We start from the raw sequence: 12,006 nt of genomic DNA on the forward strand, positions 1-12,006 counted from the left end.
TTTGGGTGAGTCCAATTTCTTGTGTTGGAAATTACTTGCAAACTTGTGTCTTAATTTTGATATTGTTACATTTGTGACATACTACTAGGCTAAACTTTTTTTAAGACACATGCACACACACTCACCACACACACACACACACACTCACCACACACACACACACACAGACTCACCACACACACACACACACAGACTCACCACACACACACACACACAGACTCACCACACACACACGCACACACAGACTCACCACACACACACACACACACAGACTCACCACACACACACACAGACTCACCACACACACACCCACACACAGACTCGCCACACACACACACAGACTCACCACACACAGACTCACCACACTCGCGCGTGCACACACACACACACACACACACACACAACACACTGTCTATCGCACAAAGATAAGATAAAAACATGACAGTAGTCAATACAAATTGTACAATGTCATGTTCAATAATTATGTAAATTAACCTGACACACTATAATATCCATGCAATGAAAACACATATCACATAAATAAATACATGGATTATTACATTATATAGGCTTGTCTATATATTGACCGACAATGACCTATACATTTGCTTTCTAACACCAGTGGTGAGAAGGTTCAGTTCCAGCCCTTGTAAAAACCAATCTCCACAATGACATGCCATAAATATCATAGGCACTTCAACCATTGCAGCTGTAAGTGGAAAATGTTGCACCCTTCCATGGAAGCCGCTTCAATCTGTTCATTTGAAAATATGAAAGGTTGTGTTTTTGATGCAGTGTGTCTGTCTGTGTGTCAGTCTGTGAACAGCTTAAGGTCACTAAGGTCAGTCCTGGTAGTGTGTGGAAGGTGGTCAGTACTAAGGACAGTCCTGGTTCTGTGTGGATAGTGGTCAGTACTAAGGCCAGTCCTGGTGGTGTGTGGAAGGTGGTCAGTACTAAGGCCAGTCCTGGTAGTGTGTGGAAGGTGGTCAGTACTAAGGCCAGTCCTGGTAGTGTGTGGAAGGTGGTCAGTACTAAGGCCAGTCCTGGTGGTGTGTGGAAGGTGGTCAGTACTAAGGCCAGCCCTGGTTGTGTGTGGAAGGTGGTCAGTACTAAGGCCAGCCCTGGTTGTGTGTGGAAGGTGGTCAGTACTAAGGCCAGCCCTGGTTGTGTGTGGAAGGTGGTCAGTACTAAGGCTAATCTTGATTGTGTGTGTCTCCTTGTTGTCTAACTCCATGCATAACCAAAGTGAGTTTGGTAGCAAACAGGCTATCTTATCAGGAAAGCACAGTGTGTCCTCTGACAAAAAATAATCGAAAAATTGGAACCAGTTACATCATTTGCTGTGCATATTTCATAATTACTCAAATTTGCAACTGATCACATCATAGTGTAATGTAAAGAACACCTGTAATTATGTTCATTTCTTGAACCTTTCTTATTCAGATAGCACATTCAACTCAATGCCCAGTATTCCATGTTAAATGTATGATATTGTATGTATTTGTATTTTATGTTATTAATGTTCATTGTTGTAATCTGTATTTATATTGCAGTGTTGGGGAGGACAACTTGTAAAGGTGCTCCTGTTGTGTCCTCCCTTTCACAATTGTGGTATTCAAATAAACAAATGCTGAGATTAACATACACATATAATATTATGTATTTACACCAGCGCACATAAACTCATGATTAATGATTATTATTATCACTACAAAAGGCTGACAGTTCAGTCTGACTTTGAAGAACAATGTGCACTATTGTGCACTATTGTCTGCTAGTGATGTGAGTTAACTAAACATGCCAGATGTCAGGAACTGCTGTAATATTGCCCCGGTGATGTCATGTCTATCATGTTTACTTGCTGTTAGTTGGAGGACCCTTCTCAGCGATGATGATGCTGATGTACTGTTGAATGAGAGAAGAAATCTCACCGCCCTTCAAGACAAAAACAACAAAAATTCAGAATCATCAGCTTTCATTATAATCAATTTTCTTACGTCAGTCCATACCAGGTATAGAATAAAATAACGATTCTACCCATATGTTTCTTCTTCTCCAGCCATTTCTTTACCTTTGCTAAGAAGATTATGTTTTCAGAGGTTGTGGGTGGAAGTATTTTGATCTGGACCATAAGTTAATATAGGGGTCACTGGAAGAATTCATTCTTGAATAGGGGAGGCATTTTGTTTGTACCTGCTCAGTCTCCAGTCTGATGACCCGTTGACTCAGCATGTTCCCAAGTTTGATGTCCAAGTAGCCAACACCGTCTTTAGTCCGCAGCTTGCGAGTGGACACCAGGTTGGAAAAGTCATAGCTGACAATCGGAACCTTGAGGAACAATGAGAAGGAACACCAGCTTTTATTTTGCTGTCATATATGTTATTAGTTAAATATTAGCATGGTAGTTTTTTAATATTTAAAAATCCACAGTGACCATAAAGATTGTTATCAAATGGACCTCTTGAGAGCACAATGAGAAATTTAATTTGACAGAAACACTTGTATACTGAACTGAAAGGATTGCCTCTTCTTGACATCTGCTGTGAAATTAGAGGAGGTTGGGTGGCATAATGGCAGAGTGCTCGACTCGGAACCAAGAGGTCCCGGGTTTGAGTCCTGACATGCCACCCCTCTTGTGCCTTTGGGAAAGGCACTTAACACAACTTTTTTCACTTTGTTCGGACCAAACTGACCTCCATGGACCTCACTCAGACTTTGTGGTACTTCCCCTAACCTATCAGCAAAGTAAATCTGGGAGTACTCACATGTGATTCTGGGAGAAAGTGAATGCCAGATTTATTAATGGCGACCAGGCATCCGTCTTTGGCCTGAGGCTCAGTGGTACTCTGTGAAAAGAACAATCACAACAACAACAATCATAATACTCCCCATTAAAACTTAATGAAAATTAACATAGTCAGGCACCTTGGGTGGAATCCTTCACAATCAGACTGAAGATGTTGAGATTTTTTATAAAATGCTGGAATGATAATTCAACACTCAGCTGGAGAAACTATTTCCAACCTTTTTTCAAACAGTAGCAAAGCCTCCATGAAGATCAGTAATGTTATCACATATTGGAAGCCTTCCAAACAGTTAATGACCAATATTACACCTAGACTGTCCTCCAATTCAAAAATTTAAATGTAGTGATTATAAAAACCTAAAAGTAGTATCATAAAAGGTTTCATGCATAACGTAAGCATAACCGTAGCACGTGTACAAGCAAAATGTACAATATAGTAATGATGATTTATTTCTAACTTATTATAATCATAATAATGTCATGTACTCACATCAACACTGTAGAAGCTTGATCCGAACAGAGGCCACTGCATGATGGTTCCTATGGTGATTCAGATTTCAGGGCTGTTGTTAGTGCTATGTCATTCATCCCTTAAGCTACGGTCACAACCCGCCGTACGTGCTTTTTCTCCGTACATTTTTTTGGAGGCTACGTCTGCTACGTTTTTTTCTGAAAATGTGGGGAAGGAGTGCCATCGACGCACGTCACTCGCACGGTGGCACAAAGTGTATAAGAGTGTAGTCTGCACGCCAAGTCTGGCCGTGAGCGGTTGCGTGCATCGTATGTTGCGCAAGTGGTAAGTGAGTTGTATGTGCTTCAACGTACGATCTCTGTGCGATTGCAACTTTAGGAGGCCGTACTCACAATTGTAAGGAGGCCGTACTCACACATGCTTCTTCTATGGCACGTGCGCCGCTCATACTCGCACGCACGGGTTGGTGAATCCGCAGACCGCACATAGAAAGAGTTTCACATGCACTTAAATTTCTGCGGCATGTCTGCGTGGTCCCCAATCCGTAGGATTCCGTACGGAAGCGGTACTCACCACGCACGGATGCCCTACGTTTGCCCACGTTTTTGCACGTAGACAGCACGCAGAGGCATGTACGGCGGGTTGTGACCGTAGCTTTAAGCTTAGTCATTAGTGTAGGTATAGCACATGGGAGGAGGAGCTGGTATATCCCAACATAACCTTGCGGGTTTCTTACCCTCACACCAAAATTCCCTGCCAATCAGTGGCAGGACGTTTTCCTGAGCTTGCCTTGTTTGATACATGACTTTGCATGTAATGGAGCCATGAACTATGCTAAAACAATATTGGCTAGGGTTCATGCTTTATCTAGAACTCTTTCCATTGAAGAGTTGTAATAGAAGTTACAATTGAATTTTTCAGAGCCTAGTATGTACATGATACATATACATGACTATGTACATTTTTAAATACATGAAAATTGAGCTTATATCTCTTAACATCAAGGACACTAGACATTTTCAACATGAAGAACATTAAAACTGTTGATACGCCTTTTTCTATGATTTTTTTCTTAAGCACACACCTATGAACTGAACCCTGGCCTGGTTGGGAGAGAGTCGTACAACGTGGTTCAGATAGGAGTGGATCATGTTGGCCCATTGTTGAATCTTCTGCATGTTGACACAGTTCTGAGGCAAAGCACTCTGGATGTCTGCCCTGTGGGTCCACACAGAAGAGACAGGTTTCAGACTTACACCATGGCTAGAACTACAAGTAAGATCCCTCACATTAATACAGGAAATCAGCCACCAGCTCCTTGGGAGAAACATAATTACTGTGAGTAAATGTGCAACTGCCTTTTGTCAAGATGTAAAGTTCTCATAAAAATCTAGCTTCAGGCCTCAATTACAAAATTAATGTAAAGGTGATACTGATAGCATTCAAAAGAACATTGCAACACAGACTTCCGAAAATAATTTCATCAGGTCGGTACAAACCTTAGGAAGGTAGGAAGAATACCTGTTTGTGCATAAGAAAATCCTAATATCCTATATCCCAACACAAAATTGGCGTCCAAACACTAGATAACTAACTTAAAGGTAATTTTCTATTGCAAATACATCCCATAGTTTCCATTTTACCACCAGTCTTTTTCAGCCATTTCAAGTTAATGCAAGCAAACAAAATGCTACTTAAAGAAGAAGAAACCAGGAGAGGAAGGAGACCAAAGACTTGAGGAGACAAAAACAAACAGTGGACAGGTACAAAATGTATTTCTTTCCCCCTACACTGATTGCCTCTATTCACGATCCCCTATAGTGAAACAATAAACATATTATAAAGCTTGAAACACATTTTATATGTTCTAAGCTTGATTTGCCTTAAAGGGGTCAACAACAATGTGAAATATGAAGTGTCATTTGTACTCACATTGTCGGGGTTGTCTTGACGGTTTCCCCTCCTCGGAATTCCAATGCTGTCAGTCTGGCGATGTCATGCTTTGTAAACAATTTCAACAGAATCTGATAAAGTTTCATATCTCATACATGTGCATGTAGTTCAATCTTTCTAGACTAAGACGGAGGCATTATCTAATAATAGGGGACTGTCAAAATTTCATGTATTCAACTGGAAAGACATACTATTACACAAACCAATAAATCAGTACTGCTCCAGACTTAATGTTCATTTGCTGACATTTGCTTATTCTACACAATTGTCAAGTCTAACCATTGTCTGCTTGCTGAGCTTAGTTCCTTGTACCTGCACCAGCCGACCGCTCACAAAGTCAGGGAGAATCTGAAGAATAGGTCAAGAAGCATTCATTTTCACCTGGCTGCTGATGCTGCATTATTGTATCATAACAAACCTAGACAAGCAGCCTAAGGTACAGTTTTGCTGCAAACTCAAGTTGGATTCCCAAGAAAAGAGCAGATTCAACACATTCAATAACATGAAAATGTGAGATACACCAAAAAACAGCTAAAGCAACTCGATATGAATTTGAAAACAGACGTTTCATCAGGTGGAATCCACTACCTTTCGTCAGTGACACTATGATGGGGGGTGCCCTAACTTCGGATGTGCGCTAACTTCAGACGGCAAAAGTATGCCGTGTTTGTTGCCACTAACCTCACTAATTAACAAGGCAAATAAACATAGTCAATGCATACAGCTGTTATTTGCATGCAAAGTATAGTTCTATATACTAGTATTCATTTATTGTTTTGTCGAAAAAGAGAGTATCGGTCATTTTCACCAATCATAACAATGGCGCTGGACAGTGGGTCACTGCATTGCAGCAGCTCGTGCACAGAAATAAATGACCTGTACCAAGATTTGACACAACTGCCACAAACACAAGGAATAAAGTTTTACTTAACAGTAAATATGTGGGTGTGAGTGTTTGTTTTGTACAAATGTAGAAAACCGACCCGTGAAAAACAATGTCAACACCACTGTCGTCTGCATTTCCCATGATTCCCTGGGATCGCATTGGTTGCGTAAGCTGAGTTTTCAGTGGAAACGCGCACCGATTGCATTAGATACGACCCTCCTCAAGTGAGACGAGAAGTACACATAATCACAATTTTACTGTCAAAAGAAACCTAAAATATCATAAAATTCTATTCTTATTTTTGTTTACTTAATTTCATCAACGCCTGAAGGGAGCAAAATTACCAAAGTGTCCTATGTTACTGTCCAGTGTAGTCGCATTCATGGAGGTACATGCACGAAAAGGTCTCACAGATAGAGTTTGTCACTTGTAATACGAGCGTGAAGGGCTCATGAATAGTATGAATGAATTTCTTATCCAAGTATGTTGTTGACATTAATGTTTTCAAAATTCATTCATCAAAACCTGACCACTCTCTGACAACTAGCGATAGAATGCCATGAGTTTGAGTGCGTGAAAAAGTGTCCGATGTTAGGGCATCCCCCGTTAGACTTCCAGGAAAATGGCGGGTTTCACTTAAATGTCACCGACGAAAGGTGTGTGGATACTAAATTAAATGCTTTTTCCTGGCCTTTTGAATCCATGCATCATGGGTGAGCATGATGGTACATAATTTACAAGTACATGTATGATGCAGGTCTCAAAAGCTATCATTCTAAAGCAACAGCTATCCTACCCTCTTAATCTTGGCCCCCGTTTCTTAATAAAACAGGGTAGTCCTACAAATCCTCTTCTGAACAACAGTGGGCTGTGTGGAGAACTGACCTGATGGTACAGCACGGTGACCAAGTTCTCATTGTCCAGTTTGATGGGATGGTACCAAACTACCTTCTTCAGGATCAACGTGTACTCCTGACCTGCACCCTCATAGTCTGTCAGCACATCCATCAGGTAAACCTTCCTACCCAGCATCTCAACTTCATTCTCTAAACAACAACATCACAACATTTCAACAATATCTGCAGATAGCTCAGAAAAAATTGTGATATTATGTGCATGGCAGCACATATTGTACATGTACAATATACAGCATATACTGTCTTGGAGAATATTGACTTTTACAATTGTTTCAGATTGAACTAAATTGATCAAGTGACAGTCAAATAACTTGTAAATCAGAACAGGGTCTTTGTTTCTTTGTGTAGGTAGTTACAAAGTGGTACTGGCCTGACGTACATGTAATGTTACCGTATTACAGTATCAAGTGTCTATTTCACTTTTCTATTATACTGTAGTTGTTGGTGTTATTCTTGATGCAAGATTTTTAGCTACATGATAATTTTCGAGTTATTAGTAAAACATTGTTGTTGCAATCCTAAACAAAGTTTTAACAAGTTTTACCTCTAAACCAGATACATAAAATAAATATGTTCATGTACATGTATCTACCTTTCTCCTTCCCATGCTCTACAATGGAGTAAAGTGCAAATTCCTCAATCTTATTGTCAGCAATCACTCCTAATTCCCTTGTACAGATGTCCTCAATGATCTGATGAACAAGCTGAAAAAAACGTTGAGTGTATGAAAAAAAAAAGATCTTACAAAAGCTTTGTCACACAAAAGATGCCATCTTTTAGTTCCGTTATGTATTGTTTAATTAACCCTTGTCCTGCTGTGCGCAACATATGTCGCGCGGCACATACAGTACCATCTATATAACACCCTGTATAGGTACGATTTGGGGGTATTTCTCGTGCAACGCATCACACCGCAGCGAAACGCAACGAATGCGGAAGTAACTATGCCACTGCAGGGCAAAAAAAAATGGGGGCTATGATATAATTAAGACATGAAATTATTGAAAAATATTGTGCCAGGAATGTCAGCAGGACAAGGGTTAAGGTGCATATTTCCAGCAACCACCCATTGAGCCACAGAGTGAGCGATAGCTTTAAGAGGTGCTTATAAGAAATGACCATGTGTTATGACACCGAGGAATGTTTTTTTTTATCATTATATAGCCTATCCAAATTTTGTTGCTGTTTTTTTCCATCCACCCTTCCTCCAACTAGTCAAGGTGCTGCCTTTCCAAAGAAGCAAAATGCCCATGTGCGCCCTTGTTAGCCAATGGAGTTCTCCCCCTGGTGTCTCCTGTTCTTCCAGGGCGTTAGATTTCAGGGATTTAATCACCCCTTGTAAGGTTATGGCATCATAAGCAATTGAAATGGGGACTTACACCCCATTCACACCTACAATCCACATCTGGGATCCAATATGCATGCGTTCACACTTGTCAGCTCATCCAATTGCAATTGCCTTCCTTACGCACGGGAATTGCCGTCAATCGCGCTCGAACCCACCTCCCAGAGATAGATTTGAATCAAATCAACAAAAACCTTATAGAATTGTATGAAACTGTGCATCATAATTATTTCATTGCAAGTAGACATAAAAATGTCTTGAGCAGAAGTAAGCTGAGGAAGCATAAATTACACAATGTATGCATGATACATGTATGTAAATTCATCTTTAACCTGGACTCATATTTTAAATGAGGCCTGTACGGCAAGTTCCAGGTGTTGAAGCCGGCCGGTGTCATAAAGCCGGGCGTATGTCGGCTGTCATGGTCAGAATTAAATATTCCTTTACAGCTCTCTGTCTGGGTGCTGAGGCGGCTACAGCATTTTGGTCCCTTTGACGTCCGGTTTCTGTCAGGGACCTGTCTGATACCTGGTCAGTCTCCTGTGCGGGGGACGGAGGGTGCTGACCGATCTCTTACCGGCCGGCCGGGCAGCTGTTGAAGGGGTTCTGAGTTATTGCATTTTTTCCAGACAAGTATATACAGTAAATGGTCTCCCGAAACTTACTGTGCATGTCTTGATCTTCACAACAGAGCTCACACTCCCTGGCATCACAATCATTTGACGTTTGGTACTTCGACCAATCTGAGGAAAGAAGGACATAATGATTGGCTACTGTAATCTCCAGATTAAAAAAATTAACTATGTACAGGTCCTGGATGTGACCAGAAGTCAAGCTCGTAGTAATTACAAAATTCTTAACTGCTACATGTGAATGAAGGCTATCTACTCTAAGATAGTGCAAAGTTTTCTATTATTGACAGGATGTTCCTGTCACTAGTGCAAAAGTTTCTGCTATTGAACAGATGGTCTTGTCAATAGTGCAAAATTTTCTGTTATTGACTGGATGGTCCTGTCAATAGCCATTCCCATTGGCATAAGTTGAGGTCATCTGGAATACACTCAGCATGTGCACTGCATATGCTGTTATTTGCAGCAAGAAAAATGGTGTTGTGCACTCATACCCACCTCATTCAGTATGTAACTTTATATGCACATTATTTGTATAGAAATTTGTGTGTGAAAGAAATGTCAATATATGCTACTTATAAGGAAAGAGGATATGCAGAAGTGTGACTGGGCCCTTGCAAACAATTTGCCTGCCTAGAAATATCATGATTGTCACTCACTCCGATTGCCTTGACCTCTAAAGGATGTGGTGGTTTTTGTCTCCCTCCATTGGTCAAAGTTGCACGGAGATTTTCCAAACACTGTGTGGCCACAGCTGCAGCGGATGGAGTTATATGGGATCATTTGTAAGGCCACACCAATTTTATTTGTTGGCTCTTGGATTCACCCGCTTCATTTTTTTTCTGATTTGCAGCAAAAAATTAAGGCTCTGAATCAACTCGAAGTGCTCATATTTTGCCCCCCAGCAGTTGAAGACTTTCCATCTATCAATGTAGTGATTTGATTAAAAGTTACTGTATAAAATTCATTGTTTGAATGATAACTCAGCCTGGTTGTCATGGCTCCTATCATAGCATTTGGGGCTATCATAGGATGCCTAGGCCTGTTATTTTCCGTCGCTTCATATTTTTCCATAAGAAATCTGAGAATCAACAAATCAACTTGGTGTGGCCTAAGCAAAAATATCACTCAAGTGAACAAAAGAAATCCAACACGCATGCACGCACGCACACACACACACACAGACACACACACAGACACACACACAGACAGACACACACACACAGACACACACACACACACAGACACACACACACACACACACACACACACAATTTTCATGTAGGTATAATGACATCTTCAATACCTGAAGATGAAAATACTCACTATTTCAGATATGTGTTTCAGACTGCTTCAAATATACGTATATTGACTTCATTGCAGAAGAACTGCTCTAAATACATGTACATGTATATATTGACTCCAATGCAGAAGAGCCTGAAGTATACTACTCAAATGCATGAAGCTGGCTCATGCACAATGTTGTGACTAACCGTGATGCTCTTCAGATGAGTCAGTTGACACGTTATGTAGATGTTTAATCAGGTACGGTTTCAGGTTGTCTGAGCATGGGAAGTACGCACTGTACAAGGACAGCAACCTCCAGCCCTTCACACAGCCATCCCTACAGCAAAAATACTACATCATACAGGAGCTACATGTACAAGATTGTATTCTGTACAATCATTGAAATTAATGATCTGTATAATTATATGAAAATATTGTACAGTTGCATGTACATTATACAAATTACCAGGTATTATAATCTACAGCAAATGTAGGCGAGCCAGCTACATGTATGTCACACAAGTCATCATCCAGGTGCATATACATGTGTCATGGATATATTCAAGAAATGTCTTATGAGCTCTCTAGGAATCATGTACAATTCTAATGTATGCCACTTGCTCAAGCATACATCATGTAGCAATAAAATAAGTTTGTAACAGACAACAGAACTACATGTACTTCCTGAAAGCTTTCTGCAAATGTCACACAGAACATACTAAATGTATGTCCTTTACCGTTAAAAAGTAGTCGAGGTATTTTGTACTTTTCAAAAGTCACTGATTGAAGAATATTCTACTACTTCACTGTATGCAATTTGACATATGGTTACTCCGTGAAGGAGGTCAGGACCTCCGGACGTAGTGTTGTGAAGAGCCGTTTTTTCGTGTTCGCAGTCAAAACATTGGGTTCTCTTTCTGTAATCAGCACGCAATTTTATGCGCCGTCTGCGGGCATGCCCGTGTTGATGCACGAATGTGTATTTTTGCCATTGCTGCTTTCGCGGTCAATGTAATATTGCAGATGCACCACCACCTTGAGGCAAATTGGAATGGTCCAGAAAAACACGTTGTTAGGAATAGCAGTGGGGGGGTGGGGGTGGAACTTCATGCAAACGTGCGGAAGGGGTCGATAAGTGGTACCATACATGTTCGCAGCCAAAACGCATTGTTCTGTACGTAGCATTTCTGTGTAATTTGGCAGGTGGTGTGCCATTATGTCATACACGTCTTTTTATTTTTACCATGATGGCTGTTTTGATATTGGAATTAAATTTTTTAAACATCCCCATAATGTCGTTGAGATGTTTTCGCCTGGGTATGTGACCGGTAGTAACTCGCGGTGCTGGCTGCAACTGTTACTAATTAGTATTGCTGACAGGTTTTGGCCAGGCCAGTTGCGCTCTACTGATAAAGGGCCATAAACCGTTGGCCATTATGTAACTGTTTGATGCACGGGATTATTTTGTTGCAAAATATAAGACTTCACGGAGGATTGTCGCCTATGGCTTCTTGTTTTCTTTAATTGTAATAAATCAACAAATTAATTAATAAAAAAATTAACTTGTAAGCAAGGGTAGTTGACTTCATAAATGTATTGTGAGAAAACTTATCTTAGTTATCCATATAAATTTAGCCTGTTATATTTTGAACTACAGGACAACAAATTTATGTCTGAACTACATGTATATATATATTGTAATTATGAAAAA

At 40.4% G+C, this 12,006-nt stretch overlaps 1 protein-coding gene across 1 annotated transcript; it reads right to left on the bottom strand.

Moving 5' to 3' along the window:
• Window positions 1-454: 454 nt before the first annotated feature.
• LOC109471243 (unconventional myosin-XV-like) lies at window positions 455-11,035 on the bottom strand. Its single transcript, XM_019770522.1, has 12 exons — window positions 10,502-11,035; window positions 9,668-9,762; window positions 9,045-9,122; window positions 7,627-7,738; window positions 7,003-7,163; window positions 5,511-5,579; window positions 5,211-5,278; window positions 4,363-4,496; window positions 3,297-3,346; window positions 2,766-2,846; window positions 2,194-2,328; window positions 455-1,935 (listed from the first exon to the last, which is right to left on the bottom strand). The coding sequence occupies exons 3-12, from the start codon at window positions 9,096-9,098 to the stop codon at window positions 1,855-1,857; spliced, it is 945 nt and encodes a 314-aa protein (XP_019626081.1). The 5' UTR covers window positions 9,099-9,122; window positions 9,668-9,762; window positions 10,502-11,035; the 3' UTR covers window positions 455-1,854.
• Between the last annotated feature and the right edge of the window lie 971 nt (window positions 11,036-12,006).

The sequence above is a fragment of the Branchiostoma belcheri genome, unplaced genomic scaffold (genome assembly GCF_001625305.1).
Source record: "Branchiostoma belcheri isolate BF01 breed outbred unplaced genomic scaffold, Haploidv18h27 scaffold242, whole genome shotgun sequence".
Lineage (NCBI taxonomy): Eukaryota > Metazoa > Chordata > Leptocardii > Amphioxiformes > Branchiostomatidae > Branchiostoma > Branchiostoma belcheri.

Bases quoted from the DNA above. Each gene is read 5' to 3' on its own strand.
- LOC109471243 (XM_019770522.1), bottom strand. From the start codon at position 9,098: ATGATTGTGATGCCAGGGAGTGTGAGCTCTGTTGTGAAGATCAAGACA. The intron at 5,279-5,510 runs GTTAGACTTGAC...TTGTTTACAAAG, and splicing joins AGCTCAGCAAGCAGACAATG to CATGACATCGCCAGACTGAC. The intron at 3,347-4,362 runs GTGTGTGCTTAA...GAATCACCATAG, and splicing joins GGCCAGGGTTCAGTTCATAG to GAACCATCATGCAGTGGCCT.